This window comes from Danio aesculapii, chromosome 7 (assembly GCF_903798145.1).
Source record: "Danio aesculapii chromosome 7, fDanAes4.1, whole genome shotgun sequence".
Taxonomy (NCBI): Eukaryota; Metazoa; Chordata; class Actinopteri; order Cypriniformes; family Danionidae; genus Danio; species Danio aesculapii.
Genome location: NC_079441.1, coordinates 72,904,109 through 72,926,608, shown reverse-complemented (window position 1 = coordinate 72,926,608; position 22,500 = coordinate 72,904,109). Strand labels below are relative to the sequence as shown.

The 22,500-nt window shown below is 39.0% G+C and overlaps 1 protein-coding gene and 2 long non-coding RNA genes across 3 annotated transcripts in view; all 3 read right to left on the bottom strand.

The window, feature by feature from the left end:
* The window catches only part of LOC130232528 (phospholipid-transporting ATPase ABCA1-like), a 182,828-nt gene that overhangs the window by 98,878 nt on the left and 61,450 nt on the right, over nucleotides 1–22,500 (bottom strand). Inside the window, 1 exon segment of the mRNA XM_056462478.1 lies at nucleotides 3,062–3,259. Coding sequence (XP_056318453.1) covers nucleotides 3,062–3,259 — 198 coding nt within the window.
* Nucleotides 5,789–10,806, bottom strand: LOC130232529 (uncharacterized). Its single transcript, XR_008838121.1, has 3 exons — nucleotides 10,792–10,806; nucleotides 10,622–10,682; nucleotides 5,789–6,332 (listed from the first exon to the last, which is right to left on the bottom strand). It is a non-coding gene; the product is annotated as an uncharacterized LOC130232529 (long non-coding RNA).
* Nucleotides 16,915–18,394, bottom strand: LOC130232530 (uncharacterized). Its single transcript, XR_008838122.1, has 3 exons — nucleotides 18,273–18,394; nucleotides 17,374–17,409; nucleotides 16,915–16,984 (listed from the first exon to the last, which is right to left on the bottom strand). It is a non-coding gene; the product is annotated as an uncharacterized LOC130232530 (long non-coding RNA).

Here is a 22,500-nt window from a genome sequence, read left to right as displayed (position 1 = left end):
GATTCACTGATTCAAATGATTTAGTCACAACAAGTGTGCAATTAATGTTTCACTGATTTAAATGATCCACTAAGAGCGAGTCTTTAATTAATGATTCACTGATTCAAATGAGGCAGTCAGAGTGAGTCTGCAGTTAACAAATCACTGATTCAAAAGATTCAGCCAGAGCGAGTTTGCAGCTAGTGATTCACTGATTCAAGTGATTCAATCAGAGCAAGTCCACAATTATTGATTCATTAATGGAAATGATCCAGTCAAAGTGAGTCTTCAAACACTGATTCAAATGATTCAGTCAGATCAAGTCTCCAGTCAATGATTTACTGACTCAAATTATCTAGTCAGAGCGAGTCTCCAAATATTGATTTACTGATTCAAATGATCCAGTCAGAGAGAGCCTTCAAATAATGATTCACTGATTAAAATGATCCAGCCAGACTGAGTCTGCAGTAAACAGCTTACTGATTCAAATGATTCGGCGACAGTGAATCTACAGTTAACGACTCACTGATTGAAATTATTCAGTAAGAGCGAGTCTCCAATTAAGGGTTCACGGATTCAAATGATCTGATCAGAGCAAGTATTCAGTTAACTTTTCACTGATTCAAATGATCCAGTCAGAGCAAGTCTCCAATTAATGATTCACTGGTTCAAATTATCCAGTCAGTGCCAGTCTTCAGTTAACCATTCACTGATTCAAATGATCCGTTCAGAGTGAATCTCCAGTTAATGACTGACTGATTTAAATGATTCAGCGATAGCGAATCTGCAATTAACAACTCACAGATTCAAACAATCCAGTAAGAGCAAGTGTGCAGTAAACGATTCACTGATTCAAATGTTAGAGCCTGAGTAAATCTCCAGTTAACAGCTGACTGATTCAAATGATCCAGCCAGAGTGAGTCTCCAGTTAACAACTCACTGATTCAAATGATTCAGTCAAAGCGAATCTACAGTTAACAACTCACGGATTCAAATAATCCAGCCAGAGTGAATCTCCAGTTAATAACTGCTTGATTCAAATGACTCAGAGAGAGTGAATCTGCCATTAACAACTCACTGATTCAAATAATCCAGTCAGAGTGAATCTGCAGTTAATAACTGCTTGATTCAAATGACTCAGAGTGAGTGAATCTGCAGTTCACAACTCACCGATTCAAATGATCCAGTCAGATCAAATCTCAAATTAATGATTCACTGACTCAAATAATCCAGTCAAATGAGGTCTCAGATTAACAATTCACCAATTCAAATGATTCAGTCAGAGCAAGCCTTAAGTTAATGACTCACTGATTCAAATGATTCAGTCAGAGCGAGTCTCCAAATACTGATTCACTAACTCAAATAATCCAATCAGAATGAGTCTACTGAGTAATACTAACATGATGTCTCATCTTCAACTCTTATATCATCTTAAATCTAACATATTTTAACAACAATGCAATTATTCTACAATCTGCAGACAATAAAGCTGTTTTCCAGACGTTAGAGCTCTGAAGTCGTCGTGTAACAGTTTGATCAACACAAGTGTCAAGAGCTGCTTTGATTCCCGCCACACTGCATTTATTTATGTTGTTCAGATCCGGAAACACGCAGGATCAGACTCTCCTCCATTGTGCTTTGATTTCCCGATTGGTTTTGATCACAAAATAAAACATACTGCAAATTAATGACTGTGATCACTGGCATTACGACGTGCTGAACAGTGTGTTTTGACACCAGAGCTGGAGGGATGGTGAATCCTATGAAAAGTGTTCTCATTACAGCTCCGCTGAGTCTGAATCACAGTTCAACGCTACAGATCAACACTTGTGAGGCTCAAACCTGTAACCTTTTGATTGCCTGCCCAGATTGTTCACCCCTTGGCGACACCATCACAATTCCGCTCGTGTTTCAGACAAAAACGAGGATAAAAGAGTGAAGAGATCAGCACAGATAAAGGCTGGGGGGAAAAAAGACAGAGAGAAAAGCAGAATGAAAGCTGAGTTAATTGTTGTGAGCAGATCGGAAGAGAAATGAGGAACAGAATTTTTGCTTTGGAAGAGAAATAAAGGTAATTAAAGACTCCATACTTAGTAAATAAATAAAGATAATAAAGTTTTCCAGGCTCACTGGAAATACGTGAATCAGCCAACATTTTGTTGTACGTTTCAAATGACAAATCCACCAGAGAGCACCGTCTACAACTTTGTGAATCTAAAATATGTTACTATAAATACATTTTGCTGTGCAATTCACATCAAATCCACAAGAGGGCACTGTCTAAATTTTGGCGATTCTGAAGTATGTTAACGATGAATACGTTTTGTTGTATGTTCCACATGTCAAATCCACTAGAGGGCGCCGTCTACAATTTAGCGAATCTAATTTTACTATAATCATGTTACTATAAATACGTTTTGTTGTACGTTTCAAATGAAAAATGCACTAGAGAGCACTGTCTACAACTTTGTGAATCTAAAATATGTTACTATAAATACATTTTGTTGTGTGTTTCAGATGTCAAATCCACTAGAGAGCACTGTCTACAACTTTGTGAATCTAAAATATGTTACTATAAATACATTTTGTTGTGTGTTTCAGATGTCAAATCCACTAGAGGGCGCTGTCTTCATTTTTGCTAATCTGAAATGCGTTACTCAGAATGTATTTTGTTACAGTTCAGATTATTTAGAGAACTTTTTTGTTTCAGATACACGTGCTTCTTGTATACAGGACGGTGCTTGTCGTACAGATCAGCTAGTGTATAGTGTTTTCACAAGCAAACGCAACAAACTAAAACGTAATTCAAACTTAAATATCTGAATAAGACATTTTGTTGCTTGTTTCTGATTATAAATCCACTAAAGGGCGCCATCTACAATTTTGAAAATCTGATTTCACTATAATGCTTTAATGATGTTACTATTTGTTACTATAAATACGTTTTGGTGTATGTTTCACATGACAAATCCACCAGAGAGCACTGTCTACAACTTTGTGAATCTGAAATACGACACTATAAATACGTTTTGTTGTGCGTTTCAGATGTCAAATCCACTAAATCCAGTAAATGCAGACAGACCTTAAGGATCTGCGTGAGCTGCTGTGCTGATTGGCTCGTGGCGTTAAAGACGTTTCTCCAGTCAAACGAAGGCATTCCAGCCGGCCGCTCCGACTCCGGCCCGTTGAAGAGGAAATTACTGATCACAGCTGACGAAAAACCAGAGTTCTCTAGAGTCTGATCCAGAACAGCTGCCAGAACCGGGTTCTTCAGTAGAACCTGCAAGAAAACACAATCAATAAGGGCTCAATGAATCTGTCGGGAGTCAAGATTCAATTCCAAAACCCTTCATCATCTACATTTCCCCCTATTCTTCCCATTTCCTCCTATTTGTTTACATCTGTTCAACTTTGCAGAAGAGTTGCTATGCTTTTGGTTATGTATGACAGTACTACCATCTTAGTACCACACACACATGCTCATACTAAACACGTCCTTCACATCCCTGATTCAAACGCATGACAATCACACAGAATCAGCCAGTGTGTGTGTGTGTGTGTGTGTGTGTGTGTGTGTGTGTGTGTGTGTGTGTGTGTTCAGTCCTCTCTTGTTCTGTGTGTGTTTAAGCTAGGTGGCACTGTTGATCTTCAGTGCGTCAGGATGCAGCTCTGCAAAAGCCTCTTTGTCTCTCGGTGTTTCTCTCACACACACACACACACACACTCGAACACACGCACGTTTTTGTCATAAATTGCAGTTCCACCCTCTCCTTTATCATTCCTTGTCCTAACCTGTGAGGATAAAAACATGTCACTCCACACACTGGTGCACAACACACACACACACAAACACACACACACAAATATACTTATAAACACATAGACTGATATACATGTGCGCACACACACACATACACAACAGCATTCCTACAGACAAGTAAATATCAACAATCAAATGTACAAACACATGCATACACACACAGAAATATAATTCTAAACACACATACACACACACACACACACACACACATAGATGTGCAAACAGTATTCCTGTAGATATTCAAACATGAATACACACACTAATATACTTATACACACACACACACACCTGCAAATATTAACACACACACACACATACATACAAATTTTAATAGACACACAAACTCTTATACTACACACACACACACACACACACACACACACACACACACAACCCCAGCATTCATACAGATATGCAAATATCAACACACACACGAATATATAAACACCCACACACGCAATGACAAACACCACATACATATTTAAACATGCTAAAACGACCATAACAACAAAACACACCCATACACACACACACACACACATACGTGTTTTGCTATACTTGTGAGGGCCATGACCCAGCAGCATGTTGTGAGGACCCCCCTTTCTGTTAATGCTAGGAAAATAAAAAAAATAGTAGTGCCACTAGAGGGGAGCAGACAACCAGGAAATCACTTTAAATCTGTAAAAACACCATGTTCACAGAAATGGTGAGGTCGGGAGAGGGGTTGCGAGGACCGCACTGTTACTAGGCAGATTTCAGTTTGACGGTTATGGGTAGCGCTTATTAAAAGTGATCAGAGATGCTGATTTTAGTCCAAATAACACTTTTAATCACTGAATAATTAGTTTGATTATCATTTTAATTACTCAAACGGTTCAAAATGCGGATATATTTTGTTAATAGCCTGCTGATTTCATATGATTGGATAATATAGTCTCGACTAAGGAAACTCTGCTATATCACACAATGGCCATTTCATTAGGTCGGTCATGGTCATTGACACTCATTTCTATTTTTGTGTGTCCATGAACACGAACCCGGACAACATTTGGTTGATTTAAGAAATGAACTTACTATAATGAGTGATGAAACGGATCGAGGTTGATTCCATCCACACAGATCTTTCTCTACAGAACGCACGTGAGCTGCGGGTTAACTGTAATTCATTCATCATGGAGGAATGATGTCTGTCCATCTCGCGTTCATCTGAACTGCTGCGTAAACTGAGTAAGAGAGCAAATGACGAATCCATGCGCGCCGCAGCACTTCAGGAGTATCGACTCACTGCAAACTGATGATTCACTAAATGATGATTCAGTAAACGATGATTCTTTAGTCGCGTTTGACTAAAGAAAGTCAGTCATGATGACACTTGCTCCATGCGAACACCTTATAAAGCAGGCTAATAATAATAATACTTGTTATATTTTTTTCCAGAGATTTGTCAGCTGTTTACTGTTGCATGTTTTCATATTTATTTTTTTACAGTAGATATTGCTTTTAATGCATGTTGCATGATAAATAACTCATAATTGTTTAAAAACAATCTTTGGTTACACTTTATTTTAAGGTGTCCTTGTTACAGCATTATTATACATTTAAATACCAAGTAATAGTAATTAACTACATGCACTTACTATATAGTTAGGATTATGGTTGGCCTACATGTAACATTTGTAACAAGGACACCTTAAAATAAAGTGTTACCCAATATTAGTTTGTTAATCTGTTGATATCTTCAGGGTACTTTCAAAACAACATTTTTATTAAATTCTCTAACCGGCTTATATTATGATAAAGAATAGCAGCGGAATTAAAATCTGTGATATGAGCCGCACTGTGAGTTTGAGCAGTTGGAACAGAAAACAAGACAAAAAAACTGCAGTTAAAGTTTACGCTGATGATAAAAAACCACTCTAATCTCAGACATGGTCTTGGTCACAAGTTTATTTTAGTTTTAGCAGTTGAGTGAAATACCAACTTAGATAAAAAGTATAGAGAAACAAAACCGGTTATTTGACAAGCACTACATTACAAGCTCCAAAATTAGAAATCAGAGAAGATGGTAATTTATTTATAACAGAAATATTTTATTTAATAAAAAAATCGACACAGAATACCTGTCAAAAACAGGCTCACAAGCTCAACATCTAACAACATAGTCAGCTCTAAAAGTACACATCTGGATGGCAAAACTAAAGGAAGAAATACGTAAAGTTTTGTTTGTTGTGCAGAATAAAGAGTCAGAAAATCAGGATGAATTTAAGAGGGAGAGAGGATAGTTAAAGGTTACTTTACTTCTTTAAAGAACAGAAATTTATCAATCAGTTTCTTCTTTGTGATTGGATTACATTGTGAACATGATTTTTGACATCTCTCCAGCCCCTGGTTTGAAGCACTGGTTCTTTCTGTAGGCACTTTAAACATTTGTCTTTCCCAGGAACTTTCATTAGTGTTATGCAGGTCCCTTGCTGTCGCCAAACCACTTTTTTTCAGCATCACTCCAGGGAATGTTCGTTCTGCCTGGAAGAACCTACAGAAAAGAATCAGAAAAGCACATGATTCCATCAGTCATAAGTAAACATGTATATTAAGTAAGTATGACTTTGCTGGAGGGATAATAACAATAAAATCACTATGTATACATCTATTATAGTCCTTGTGTATTGCATTATTTTACATGTGAACTGAACAACACCTAAACTGAAGAACGTAGTAATATAGTAGTAGTAAGAGCAGTAATATCAGTGGAGGCAGTGCTAGGTATTTTAGCATCAGTAGCAGCTTTCGTAGCTTTTAGAAAATGATATGACTGAGTGTAGTAAAGATGACAGAGAGACAATCATTTCAATTTCTATGAGGGTTCATGTTTTTGCTTTATGAGCATATATTTTAAATATTGATGTAGTACACATCACAAAAAGTCTAAATAATAGGGATCCTAAAACTAATCCATAAAATTGATAATAGGGGTGTGACGATAACCGCATCACCGCCTTACCCCCATAATGAGATGTCAACCGCGGTGATGTGGCTATTACCGTCATCACCGCCCATTTTAGTTTAGTATTTATTTTTGCTTGTGAATCTTTTAGGATTGTATAGAAAAACTGAATAAACTAAATAAAAGGAATAAAAGGCCTGCCCTGAGTATTTTACACCTAAATTACAAATTTAGATTACAAAACGAAAACACTGAATCCTTTTTAAAACCAGCATAGGCTGTTTTTATTTTAAGCTTATTTTAATAAAGCAGGCCTACTAACTCAAATCAATCGCTCCACAGAAAATAAGCATTTTAACGCACCGCTGTAATTTCTATATCCCAGTCCCTTTATCAACATGTTTAATGCAAGTCATTATTTTAAAGATTATAACCTGAGAATATGATTTACCTCAGCGCTGCACTTTTCTCCTTCACCCTTGCGCTGAGTTCAGGTGACGGAGTGTTGTGAAGTAGTTAAACTCTCAAACTGGCACAGGAATATCAGTATATTAATATAGGCTTTGCTAAAATGCTGGTCAAATGTAGGTCTTTTTTTACAGCTATAAACAGACGCGCATGCTGCGACCACGGTGATGAGGCAACAATCGCATATATTTTGACTTATTTAAAGGGCACCTATGGTAAAAAATCTACTTTTCAAGCTGTTTAGACAGCCATATGTGCATGTATGGTGTATAGACCGTCATATTGGGGTGATATAAACACACCCAGTGCTTTTTTTTTCAATTTAACAACATAAAAAACGGTGGACCAATTGGAGCGGTGTTCAAACCGACTGCAACTTTACATTGGAGCGGTCCCCCCACCCACCAAAATTGATTGACAGGCGTGTCATCATATCCTCAGTTTGTTGATTCACGTCCGCCATTTTCAGCGTGAGTCGAAGCGATATCACTAAAGGAACACGCTAGCTCTATTTTCAAATGCAAGGCTCATTGGCCTCAACACAAGATCAATATTCTCCACATTATCGCTCTAATCGGAATTATTGGTTGTATCTTTAGGTAGGTTTGCAAACATGTGTACTTCTTATTGAGTCTACCTTATACTTCAGCCGTTTGCATTTCTCGCGATCCCAGAAGCTCCCTGTGATCTTAACTAGCATGCGTTTTACAATTCTAATCATAGGTTTCTATCAGGGTACACTCAAGTCGACGGCTGGGTGCCGCGGACCGCTGCAGAAACCGATGTTTAGAATTCAAAAATGCGTGGCGCGACGATTCGGGACACTTCATGTTTCTGCTGCGCCACAGAGAGTGTCTGGTGTGCCGTGTCGCGGCTTCGAGCGGCGCATCCGGTGCCTCAGTCAAAGTTAATTCAGTGTGCGTGGTTATTAGTTTCTGTGTACAAGCTCGGCACTTGAAACTAGCACACAGTTGGCTGTAAAACTGTACAAAGACACAAATGATTTTGTACTCTCTGCTTGGTCTGTGTCAGAGTTGTACATGTACGACTGAATGCTGATCCTCTCCTCTCAGTCTGCCTCTGTTGCAAACACAGAGCGGGTGAGCTCATGGCCCCGCCCCCTTGTTACGTTGGGCGGGAAGCCGAAACTAATTTACATGTGAAGCAACACACCCATAAATCAGCGAGCTGTGGACACGCCCCCAACATGACACTTTTTAACACATTATAATAAAACAATCTGAATTGTGTTTTAAACTGAACCTAAACTGGCACACTCAGAAGAGCCATAATATTAATATTAAATCATAAAAAAGAGGTAAACTATGTGCCCTTTAAAGTAGGCTATAGGCTATATAATAATTTTGTGTAAAGACATTTATAAAAATATGTAGCTAATATATCACAGGGGTTGTGTAGCAGCAATTAGAATGGAGCATAATTAAATCCTTTTTTCCCGTGGAGCGAAACAAACACTACACAGTTGTGTAGCGGATGGGGACGCACAAGAATATACAATTCAGATATTTTTGTTGGAAGAAAAATATTCTTTGAACGAATTTTGTTTTGTACAATTTGCATCTTTTGTGGGTCAGTTATTTACAAAATAAACAAGAATAACTAATAAACTTTGAGGTGAAGCGATGTGCCTCAGGGTCCACTATATGCCACGGCTAAAACACAAACTGGTCTGTTAAATACAATCGTAATATAAATAAAATAAAAGTGAAATATTCAGTTTGGAATATTGAATCTTTGTTAACTGTATCAAAAATAAAAGAGCAGCCTATATTAACACTCTTTATGACAAACATCCATTGATCGGTCAGTTTCGCTTTAGTTTAATCAGAGTTTGAACTTTCTGATATTTTAGTCAAAGTGGTCTGCATAACCAATGATTGAACTTATCCACCTGCGACCCACCCATAATTAAACATCATGTAGGAGAGTTGGCTTTTTGATTACCTGAACCGTGTATTAACGGCTGCACCAGCATAACCGAGATCTGCGTATTAATAACAGCACCAGCAGATATAAGAGAGTTTGTTTCATAACAGCGTTTTATGCTTTATAAATATCCAATATTAAGAGAGTGACTCCATAAGGTACATAACCTGCGCACACTTGATTATTACTTGAATGTGTAAAGTCATGGACGCATCTCACAGCGCAAAGCATAACTTATCCTTTAAATGCCCATGCTTAATATGTCATTGATGAGGTCTATCTATTGAAAGGGTTACCTACAATGGAGTATATATAGGCTATATATGCGCTACATAGCAGGGACGTTAAGGTTGTATGTAACCCTTTCAGTAGATAGGCCCTGAGGCACATCGCTTCACCTCAAAGTTTATTAGTTATTATTGTTTATTTTGTAGATTACTGACAGATAAAAACTAAGATACAAATTGTACAAAACGAAATGCGTTAATTGTAAAAAATATATGAATTGAAACACAACTGTGCAGTGTTTGTTTCGCTCCTCTGGAAAAAAGGATTATGCTCCACTGTAATTGCTGCTACACAAACCCCTGTGATATATTGGCTACATTTTTAAAAAAAAGTCTTTACACACAATTATTATAGCATATAGCCTACTTTAAATAAGTCAACATATATGCGATTGTTGCCTCATCACCGTGGTCACAGCTCGCGCTTCTGTATAGCTTCTGTAAAAAAAGACCTACATTTGACCAGCATTTTAGCAAAGCCTATATTAATATACTGATATTCCTGTGCCAGTTTGACACTGTAAATTAAACTGAGGAGAGTTTAACTACTTCACAACACTCCGTCACCTGAACTCAGCACGAGGGCGAAGGACAAAAGTGAAGCGCTGAGGTAAATCATATTCTCAAGTCATAATCTTTAAAATAATGACTTGTATTAAAAATGTTGATAAAGGGACTGGGATATAGAAATTACAGCGTTAAAACTGCTTATTTTCAGTGGAGCGATTTTATTTTTATATATATATATATATATATATGTGTGTGCGGGTAACCGACATACCGCATGATTTCTTGCTTCAACACCGCGATAACAGAAAATCCGTTACCGTCACAGCCTTAATTGATAATCATTGATAGACATTTGTTGTCAATTAATGGCATTATCAATTAGTTGGAGTGTGACAACAAAATAACTCAAAATGCTGAAGAGTTGAGATCAACCAGCATGAGGATAAAGTGTGCATCCTAGGGACTTTAAATTAGTTAATAAGGTAACCTAAAATGTAACTGTAACCTTAAAGTTATTCTATTATTATTGAAGTATCGGATCAGGTTTCGGTAGATACTCGAAATCAAAGGACTCTGACTCGAGGACAAAAATACCGGACCGGGACATCCCTAATCTGTATAGAAAAAGTTCATCAATTATCTGAATAACATAGCTAACAATCTTACCATTTCCATTACCAGTCTTAGACGTTCTGTTTTCTTTGGTCTGTGTGGGAGTCAGGGCTTTCTGGGTAAAGAAAAGAGACAGCTTGTGATATATAAACTAAAAACTGACTTATTAATTACTGAACTCTATAAGCCTGAAAGTCTAAGCTGTATATAATCAAACTGCAAACCATCCAAGTTGGAATAAAATGCCTCGTCATGCTCACGTCTACATTTCTGCCTTCTAGATAACTCTGTAACACAAGAAAATAAAACATCAGATTATCACAAGTTATATCTGTATAGAAAAAGGTCATCAATTATCTGAATAACTACATTATTCAGATCCCTTTTTTCTGTTTATGTGTTTATGAGCTTGATTGCATATATATATATATATATATATATATATATATATATATATATATATATATATATATATATATATATATATATATATATATATATATATATACATATTTGATAGTTGAGAATGCGCTGCTTCGCGGTGTAGAGAAACCTGCTTTCCGAGAAATAATGGCGGCGGAATAATGAAGCAAGATACTAGGGATGTCAACCTACACTGGTCCTAGGTTCAGTTCTGTTATGATTATCCTGCCATTGATTTGGTTCAATTCGATGTCTCGGTGCATTGACGATGCTTTCCATACATAATTAGATTTTTTCTTCACAACACAAGATTTTTTTTTATTAAAATCTATAAATATATTAATATTTATATTTGATTGTAATACAGTTTTGTTCTTAAATACAGCAGTCAGATATATGAACTGTACCCTTAATTTGATCTGCTCAGAAAACACTCTTTCTGAATGTATCAAACAAAACTCCAGTACATGCACAGAAGACAGCATGAGCATTTATAGCAAATAAACTAATGTAAACATTATCCCGCTTGCTTTTTGAGCGCTGTCAATTGAGGTCTTACACCTTTATGATTGGTCATTGCCTTCACCCGCTCAACAGAAAGGGCTGCGACCTCAACGAAAAAAAGTTCTGTTATTACCGTGAAAATTGGTTAGGCATGGATAACACGCAACTCAATAGGCACAACTTTTATTATAATTTTAAATGTAAAAATAAAATGTATGTTATGCTATCATAAGTGGGGTTTTTTTCGTGAAATTGTCCGGTTGGCATTTGTAAAAAAATAATAATAATAAAAAATTAGGCTATTAGGCCTACTTGTGATTTTATGTATCTAGTTAGCCTATTTAATAACTTGTTTTCAGGTTACATTTTCATTTGAAGGCAATAAGCTTACAAGTAAAAAACAAACAAACAAAGATATTCTAACTGTATTAAAGCCATCAAAATAGGTCTACATTATATTTTCAAATCCACATCACGCACAATATACCTATTTCACTTATAACACTGCAAACTTGACTTCGCAGGCTGATCATCTTTAAAGATATTTTTAAGTGTCCTAACTTGAGACTGCGGCCTCATAATGGGATGTTTCTTTACACAACCGTTAAAGTGCACTTTAGCAATGTCAAAATTAAAGCAAACATTCAAAAGGGTTCTGCGTTTTGTCAACTGTACAGCTTAATTGTAATAATAATGAATATAATAAATGATAATATTATTTATAGTGTAGACTACTGAGGGACTGTGCAGTGTCCAACTAAACATTTTTATTCTAACTAAAAAACATAAAATGACTGGCAGCTGCGTCCCTGCTGAAATTTATTTAACAACAAATTTTTTTAGCGTTTCTTTCCATTTAGAGCTCAAGAGAGTTGTATTTTCAGATTTAATTAACCAAAACATGAAATGAATTAGGCTGTTTGCCTTCATGAAATCCACTAGTCCAGTTTTCTCCTGTGTGAAATTAGAGAGCACCTCCGCCGCCACGTGCACGTTTTAAAGGCTATATACCCCCCCCCCCCCTCACCACCGGCAGTTGTTGGTGATTTCCCACCCCGGTAGTAAAAAATCGTCACCGTCACAGCCCTAGGTTTATTGCGCAGTCTGTTTCAGGTTCTCAAAATAGGTTGTTTTCACATGACGTCATTGCTGACACGTGACTCAGATGGAGGGCAGGAAGTGGTTCTTCATAAGATTCGCTACTAGAACATTAAAATATTTGTTTTATGTTGTTTCTAATAGTTTAAAGTGGCTAATATAAAGAAATGCCGAACAGCTTTTATAGACTTTCAAAAGCTTTTGCTCATAAAGTGGTAAAAGTTCAAGAAATGAAAAAAAGGTGGCGTGTGATAAACATTTACTCAACACATCTATGTGTACAAACTTTTTTTGAACGCTATAATTCGTAACAGCACCAATAAAGATTATATACAGGCCTAGCTGTGTGTATAAATATATTAATGTGTTATATAAAATCAGATACAAACACCAGCACACTTATACAATATCAAAGAAAATATAAATAACGTACTCTGCCATGTAATCGCTGTAATGAAATCTCTGGCTTGTTTTGCATTAATCCAAGTCTTTACTGGCGTTTGGCAGAATAAACACCTGTTACATTAAGGTCTATATGCGCAGAAGCGGTGAATGTTTGTTAATGGTAAGTTCACTGGACAAAACTAGACGATTATTATTGTGGAGCACTTTACCTCCTTACAAAAATAAATAAATAATAATGTAGACTATGCGTCCACGCTTTTGTCTGCTTTCATCTGTTATTTTGTGATGTCTGGAAGATCCACATGGGGAAAAACTATAGTAATTTATAATAAAAGATGTTTTTGAACCACATAGTAAAGTGTATAATGTGTAGAACTCTTATTGAACAATGAATGCTAGCGAAGGTAAGGAATTCTACCAAATACTGTAGCATAGTAAACTAATAAACTGTAATACTGCTGCATTGTGATCGTGTATGATTATAGCGTAGAGAAGAGAAGCCTCTTAAATAATTAGTTTATTACTACAGTAGTCTTCCCACAGCAACAATTACTATGACAGTTTAATTAATTAAAGTATTTATTTTTTCATGTGATATAATAGCTTATATAGTGTCTACTGCCTCGATGACAGGCAAACATATTTTAGTTGAGTACAAAACTCGGCCCTCTTCATGATATAAGTATCATGCCCAACATATGTGCTTATTTTCTATTTATATCTTATACAGAAAGATAGAAATATGGTATAAATCACAAAAATACACTTTCCTCTATGACTCCCATTCAGTTTTTAGTTCCTGCCCTCCATCTAAATTTTGTGCGTCACCAGAACCAAATGATTGAAAACAACCTTCAGCAATGTGCCAACAATACACCTTAACACACCTCTATTTTGGACCAGAACACCCATGAGTCCACAAAGTAGCGCACATGGATTTACTATTTAAACAACGTGGTGCAAAACAGAAAGTATGGGAGTATGATAGGGCCCATAGAGTTAGAGTTAATCTGTTACCTGCTCATCATGATCATCTCTCTAAGCCTGGCCAGGGTGGTGATGCTCTCTCAGTCTCTTTCTGTCTTGAACTTTCTCTGATATCTGTATGAATATATAGACACTCAATAACAATCATATTGTGTCCATTACTTATCAAACACTCAGTTCACGAGTTCACACTGACAGATATTTGACTAAATAGAATATGCATATTTGGTGTGCTGTCCGGGGAGAGCGCTCGGGAAGACACCCTAACTCGTGTAATTTCCCTTATCAGGATAGAGAGAGTTAGGGTCCGAGCGCAGTGTCTAGCCCGGCTTCAGAATGCTCCCCAAAGATGCAATTTATAGAAGGACAGCAACCAGAGAGATATCATGGTCTCTCCCAAAATGCTAGCCTTGAAAATTTGGAGGGGTGCTGTACTGCATTGGGAAAGAGTGAAAAACTTTACACTGCGTACTTGCAGTGGTGCATTATAATGGTGTGCGTCTCCAGTGGGAGCTGTCACTGCACTAGCAGTGGGAACTGTCACTGCACTCGCAGTGCGTCTGCAGTGGGAGCTGTCACTGCACTCGCAGTGCGTCTCCAGTGGGAGCTGTTCACTGCACTCGCAGTGGCGTCTGCAGTGGGAGCTGTCACTGCACTCGCAGTGCGTCTGCAGTGGGAGCTGTCACTGCACTCGCAGTGCGTCTGCAGTGGGAGCTGTCACTGCACTTGCAGTGCGTCTCCAGTGGGAGCTGTCACTGCACTCGCAGTGCGTCTCCAGTAGGAGCTGTCACTGCACTAGCAGTGGGAACTGTCACTGCACTCGCAGTGCGTCTGCAGTGGGAGCTGTCACTGCACTCGCAGTGCGTCTCCAGTGGGAGCTGTCACTGCACTCGCAGTACGTCTGCAGTGGGAGCTGTCCACTGCACTCGCAGTGCGTCTGCGTGGAGCTGTCACTGCACTCGCAGTGCGTCTCCAGTGGGAGACTGTCACTGCACTCGCAGTGCGTCTCCAGTGGGAGCTGTCACTGCGCTAGCAGTGGTGCATAATAAGTGCATCTCCCCGTGGGAGTGGTCACTGTGCTAACAGTGGTGGCGTAATAAGGGTGTGCATCAGCCGAAGGAGTGGTGCGTAATAAGGTGTGCATCTGCCGAAGGAGTGGTCAATGCGCTAGCAGTGGTGCGTAATAAGGTGTGCATCTGCCGAAGGAGTGGTCACTGCGCTAACAGTGGTGCGTAATAAGGTGTGCATCAGCCGAAGGAGTGGTCACTGCGCTAGCAGTGGTGCATAATATTAAGGGTGGTGGGTCTCCTGTAGGAGCGGTCACTGCGCTAAGCAGTGGTGCGTAATAGGGTGTGCATCTGCCGAAGGAGTGGTCACCACGCTAGCAGTGGTGCGTAATAAGGTGTGTCCCGAAGGAGTGGTCACTGCGCTAACAGTGGTGCGTAATAAGGTGTGCATCAGCCGAAGGAGTGGTCACTGCGCTAACAGTGGTGCATAATAAGGTGTGCGTCTCCGTAGGAGCGGTCACTGCGCTAGCAGTGGTGCGTAATAAGGTGTGCATCTGCCGAAGGAGTGGTCACTGCGCTAACAGTGGTGCGTAATAAGGTGTGCATCAGCCGAAGGAGTGGTCACTGCGCTAGCAGTGGTGCGTAATAAGGTGTGCATCTGCCGAAGGAGTGGTCACTGCGCTAGCAGTGGTGCGTAATAAGGTGTGCATCTCCGAAGGAGTGGTCACTGCGCTAACAGTGGTGCGTAATAAGGTGTGCATCAGCCGAAGGAGTGGTCACTGCGCTAACAGTGGTGCGTAATAAGGTGTGCATCAGCTGAAGGAGTGGTCACTGCGCTAACAGTGGTGCGTAATAAAGGTGTGGTCTCCTGAGGAGTGGTCACTGCGCTAACAGTGGTGCGTAATAAGGTGTGCATCTGCCGAAGGAGTGGTCACTGCGCTAACAGTGGTGCGTAATATTAAGGTGTGTCTCCTGTAGGAGCGGTCACTGCGCTAGCAGTGGTGCGTAATAAGGTGTGCATCTGCCGAAGGAGTGGTCACTGCGCTAACAGTGGTGCGTATATAAGGTGTGCGTCTCCGAGGAGTGGTCACTGCGCTAACAGTGGTGCGTAATAAGGTGTGCATCTGCCGAAGGAGTGGTCACTGCGCTAACAGTGGTGTAATAAGGTGTGCATCAGCCGAAGGAGTGGTCACTGCGCTAACAGTGGTGCGTAATAAGGTGTGCATCTGCCGAAGGAGTGGTCACTGCGCTAACAGTGGTGCGTAATAAGGTGTGCATCAGCCGAAGGAGTGGTCACTGCGCTAACAGTGGTGCGTAATAGGTGTGCATCAGCTGAAGGAGTGGTCACTGCGCTAACAGTGGTGCTATATAAGGTGTGCATCTGCCGAGGAGTGGTCACTGCGCTAACAGTGGTGCGTAATAAGGTGTGCATCTGCCGAAGGAGTGGTCACTGCGCTAACAGTGGTCGTAATATTAAGGTGTGTCTCCTGTAGGAGTGGTCACTGCGCTAGCAGTGGTGCGTAATAAGGTGTGCATCTGCCGAAGGAGTGGTCACTGCGCTAGCAGTGGTGCATAATATTAGGTGTGTGTCTCCTGTAGGAGTGGTCACTGCGCTAACAGTGGTGCGTAATAAGGTGTGCATCAGCTGAAGGAGTGGTCACTGCGCTAACAGTGGTGCGTAATATTAAGGTGTGCGTCTCCTGTAGGAGTGGTCACTGCGCTAACAGTGGTGCGTAATAAGGTGTGCATCTGCCGAAGGAGTGGTCACTGCGCTAGCAGTGGTGCATATATTAAGGTGTGTGTCTCCTGTAGGAGCGGTCACTGCGCTAGCAGTGGTGCATCATAATAAAGTGTGTGTCTCCTGTAGGAGCGGTCACTGACACTATCATTAACACTCTGCTAACACTCACCTGCTCATCATGACATCTCTCTCAGCCTGGCCAGGGTGGTGATACTCTCTTAGTCTCTTTCTGTCTTGAACTTTCTCTGATATCTGTGTGAATATATAGTGTTAGACACTCAATAACAATCATATTAGAGCTGGGCGATATGGCAAAAAATTATAACGATAATTTTTTCATATCGGTCGATATCGATAATTATAATGATAAATGTAAAAATCTTCATATTTATCAATTTTATAAGATTTAACCACACCAATCCCTTTGTGCAGCTGATTTAACACATTTTGTGAAATGTTTTAGCTGTCTGACAATTTAAATAAAATAATAAGCAAAAGAACAATCTTAATCCAGCATTTACATTTACTGTGAAGTGTAAAAGTGATTACATTAATATTTATTAAGCACCAGGCTTATTAGGTTTAATATGTTTAATTAACATGAGAAAATCAGTGGTACATGAAACTACAACAATTTGTACCTGCTTATTTCCAGAAGGTTTTCTTTGTCCCATTATCTGTAAACAAAAACAATTACCTTCAGCAAGATCACCACACATTATTATTAAATACCACAGTGGTATAATTTATTCATTATTTTAAATAGTGGCCACATGAATAGAGGTAAATTTGGTTTTATATTCGCACATTCGGACTTTCCCCTTAATAATATTATTTCATTAAAGTATTATTTGCAAACTCTAAATAGCAAAATCATATTAGCAGCAAATGACTATCAAAGTACAACATTGTTCACAGTCAAATAAAACAGTGTTAATGTTGTTTTAGAAATCATACTTGCATGCTAATTCTGATTGAATATTCAAAGTAACATGGTAAACAATAAAGAGACTTCTAAATGAACGAATGTGCGAAAATAAAACCAACTTTACCTCTATGCCACATGAATGCATTAAATATTGCTAGTATAATAATAAATGACTTTATGGCAAATATGAATTTGTTCCATTCAGGATATTTTTGCTAATTGCTCCTACAATTTAGCCTAAATAAATTTAAAAACAGAATAAGGCATCAACTTGATAACTTTGAAGTTTCATTGAACTTATTTATTTCACCACAATTATCATACCATTAATAGAAAATATATCCATGATGCAGTTTTGTAGAAAATCACAAACAAATACTTTTGCAGAGTTTTCCCAGCCAGGGTCACTTTTATGCTGCAAAAATGACTCGAATAATTAATTTGTCATCAAAATTGTTACCAAATTTCAGTATTAGTTGAAGCACATGTAAGGACCAACTAATGTTAACTAAGCTAATGCTAACGTTAGCTAAATGACTATCGGGAAGGCTAGACCAGACTATAAAACACCTCAGCCTTGTTTAAAGTTAATTAAAATGAATTAAGCCTCACCTGTAACAGTGCTGGACGTCTTTTCCGCTGTTTCCCTCCTTGGCTTCGTCTGTCTTCGAGCACATGTCTCGTGATGTGCTTTAGCAGCCTCCGTGACATGCGTTCACGTGCCATAATTCTGATCTGTGTTAATGATCAGTTCTCAATCTGTCCCGCTCTCAGGCTCCCCTCCCCCACTCGAAACTCAAGCTCCCCTCCCCCAGCGCAGCCTTAAGTTCAAAAGTTCATGCAGCAGTATCACCAATTAAGACTATTACTCCGGTTCAGCAATATCACGACTTTTGCACTTCATTTCACTCGGCTATATGTTCATTAATTTATTAATTGGGTTGATATTGTTTTAGATTTTATATTTTATGACAATTATTTATTTATTTGTAATAAATAATTTGTCATTGCATAAATGCAGTTAAGTTACAAAATAAATTAAGGTGTACACAGTAGATAGAATACATTGGATGATATGGAATAAGATATAGGCATGTATTTACTAAAAGGGGTAAACATTTAACTGATAAAGTGGTTTTAATATCTTTTTAATTAAGCACGTTATAGGTGTTTACACATCCACACACATATAGTAATGTACATACACAGCTAAAGCATAAACATTATGACCACATTCAGTTTATATCCACTGTTTTACGTTATTTGTAAATTAAATTAAATGTAATGCACTTAATTACTAAATAAAGTTAAGGTGTATAAAGTAGATAGAATACATTGGATACACTGTATGAACTATGGAGTAAATGATGAACATAACAAAGACAAAAAAGTCACTTAAACCTAATTAAAAAAATATATAATAATTTAATAACAGGAATGAACACGCAGTAACAGGAATGAATATCCAGACACTGTGGACGTTCAGCTTGCTCTGGTGATAACTGGGTTGTGTGGAGCGATGTTTTGAGGGCTTCTTTTGTCTTTGATGTTATGTACATCTCTCTCCACTTTTTGTGGCGTCTGCACTTTTCTCTCTAGGTCATTGATCAGTTTCTTCCTGCCTGACTCTAGGTCCTTCCTGTATCTCTCCGACTCATTCATTCGTTCATTTTCTTCTCGGCTTAGTCCCTTTATTAATCAGGAGTCGCCACAGAGGAATGAACCGCCAACTTATTCCAGCAATATGTTTTATGCAGCGGATGTACTTCCAGCCGCAACCCAGCACTAGGAAACATCCATACACACTCATTCACACTCATACACTACTATGCCGATTTAGCTTATTCAATTCACCTGTACTGTGTGTCTTTGAACTGTGGAGGAAACCGGAGCACCCAGAGGAAACCCACGCCAACCACGGGAAGAACATGCAAACTCCACACAGAAACACCAACTGATCCAGCCGGGGCTTAAACCAGTGGCCTTCTTGCTGTGAGGCGATCATTCTACCCACTGCACCACCGTGACACCCTTATTCAGATTCCTTCTCTAAATATTCTGTCTCTTCTCTGGGTCTGCATCATGTTACAATAAAGTCGTTGCTTTTCTGCAGCACTTATAGGTGGATTGGCACTCTGCAAGTATATAATACATACAATGATACATGTGATACACTCACCGGCCACTTTATTAGGTATACCTCACTAGTACCAGGTTGGACCCCTTTTTTGCCTTTCAGAACTGCCTTAATTCTTCGTGGCATAGATTCAACAAGCTACTGGAAATATTCCTCAGAGATTTTGCTCCATATTAACATGATAGCATCACACAGTTGCTGCAGATTGTCGCTGCACATCCATGACGCCAATCTCCTGTTCCACCACATCCCAAAGGGGCTCTATTGGATTGAGCTCTGGTGACTGTGGAGGCCATTTGAGTACAGTGAACTCATTGGTCATGTTCAAGAAACCAGTCTGAGATGATTGTCGCTTTATGACATGGTGCGTTCTCCTGCTGGAAGTAGCCATCAGAAGATGGAGACACTGTGTTCATAAAGGGGATGGACATGGTCAGCAACAATACTCAGGTAGGCTGTGGTCACCATGCTCAATTGGTACTAATGGACCCAAAGTGTGCCAAGAAAATCTCCCCCACACCATTACACCACCACCACCAGCCTGAACCGCTGATACAAGCAGGATGGATCCATGCTTTCATGTTGTTGAGGCCAAATTCTGAGCCGACCATCCGAATGTGTCAGCAGAAATGGAGACTCATCAGACCAGGCAACGTTTCTCCAATCTCTATTGTCCAGTTTTGGTGAGCCTGTGTGAATTGTAGCCTCAGTTTCCTGTTCTTAGCTGACAGGAGCGGCACCCGGTGGTCTTCTGCTGCTGTAGCCCATCCGCCTCAAGGTTGGACGTGTTGTGTGTTCAGAGATGCTCTTCTGCAGACCTCGGTTGTAACGAGTGCTTATTTGAGTTACTGTTGCCTTTCTATCAGCTGGAACCAGTCTGGCCATTCTCCTCTGACCTCTGGCATCAACAAGGCATTTGCCCACAGAACTGCCGCTCACTGGATATTTCCTCTTTGTCAGACCATTCTCTGTAAACCCTAGAGATGGTTGTGTGTGAAAATCCAAGTAGATCAGCAGTTTCTGAAATACTCAGAGCAGCCCGTCTGGCAGCAACAACCATGCCACGTTCAGAGTCACTTAAATCCCCTTTCTTCCCCATTCTGATGCTCGCTTTGACCTGCAGCAGATCATCTTGACCATTTCTACATGCCTACATGCACTGAGCTGCTGCCATGTGATTGGCTGATTAGAAATTTGCATTAATGAGCAGCTGGACAGGTGTACCTAATAAAGTGGCCAGTGAGTGTACATTTACAATATAAGTAATTGTAACTGAAACCTAAAAGATTCAAGTAAATCATCTTACATTAACAATGTTTTGCATTATTATTTATGAAACAGAGAACGCATCTCACTCCTGTTACTATTACTCAGTCCTGTTATGGCTTACAGTATATGAGTAACGGGACTGAGGGTCTGAGGGTGAGTTTTCAGCATAAAATTATCAAATTCATGCTAAATAGCCACATGGCACACATGCTAATAGCATGAGGATATGGAGCAAGTTTTAGCGGTTTATCAAAGATATGTATTTTTAAAATGAATTAATAAAATGAGAAGACTTTCCCTTTGTTCTCCCATGGCCTTTAAAAGATCTGGATGATGCAACTTCCTGTTGAAAATATGCCTTATGGAATGTCCCAAGTTAATCAAAGGGGTAAATGTGTTAGGGTAACAGTAATGAGTGAAAACCTGGCGACACGGCTAAAATGTATTTTATCAAAAATGTTCAGATTTATTATTTTTTTTAAATAGGAAATCATTGATTGGATATAAAACTGCATGTAAATGCAAAAAAAAACTAATTTGGAAGGATTTTAAACAATATATTTTAGCAAATGTTAGAAGCAGGGAGTGGTGACATGCAGCAGCTGCTCTTTTTTAGTGTTCTACATAGTTTTTAATAATGATTTTAATTATTTATTCTAAATTTTGCAGTTTGTTAATTTGAAGACTCTTTGATTGTTACTAAAATGCATTTTTGAGTTAATTTAATGCATTTTTTATATTTAATATTCTGGGGACATAAATGTTACCCATTCAGTGGAATGTCCTGTATATTCAGTGGCCTTTCTATCAAAACCACATTACTTCTGCAGCACCGGCCGCGTTTACTCCCATGAGCATCAGTGAGCCTTGGCTGCCTGTGATAAGTTGCGCTTCACAACTGTTCCCTCCTTGAACAGATTTCACTAGATGACTGAACTGACCACTGCAGAAACACCTCACAAGAGCTGTAGTTTTGGAGATGCACTGACCCAGTCATCTTGCCATTACACTATGGCCCTTATTAAACTCACTCAAATCCTTACACTAGTCCATTTTCCTTTCTAACGTATCAACTTTAAAGACAAATGTTCTCTTGCTGCCTAATATATGCCACCTGCTAAAAGATGCCTTGAGGAAGAGATGATCAGTGTTATTCACTTCACCTGTCTGTGGTCATAATGTTGTGCTGGATCAGTGTGTACACGGTATATCACAGCCAGTCTGCTTCAACAGAACTAGCAGCCTAAACTAAGGCTCATCACCAGAGTGGTTAGGCCTTTGCTGTAGCTGACCATCACTTGTAAAGCATCTCGTCATTCATTTTAGAATTGCCTGAACTCTCAAGGACTCTAAATCGTCTCTTTTTCTGTCAAGTTGAGGACAGGGTTGCCAACTTTGTTGCTATGAAATAGTGACATAATTTGACTAGTGCAG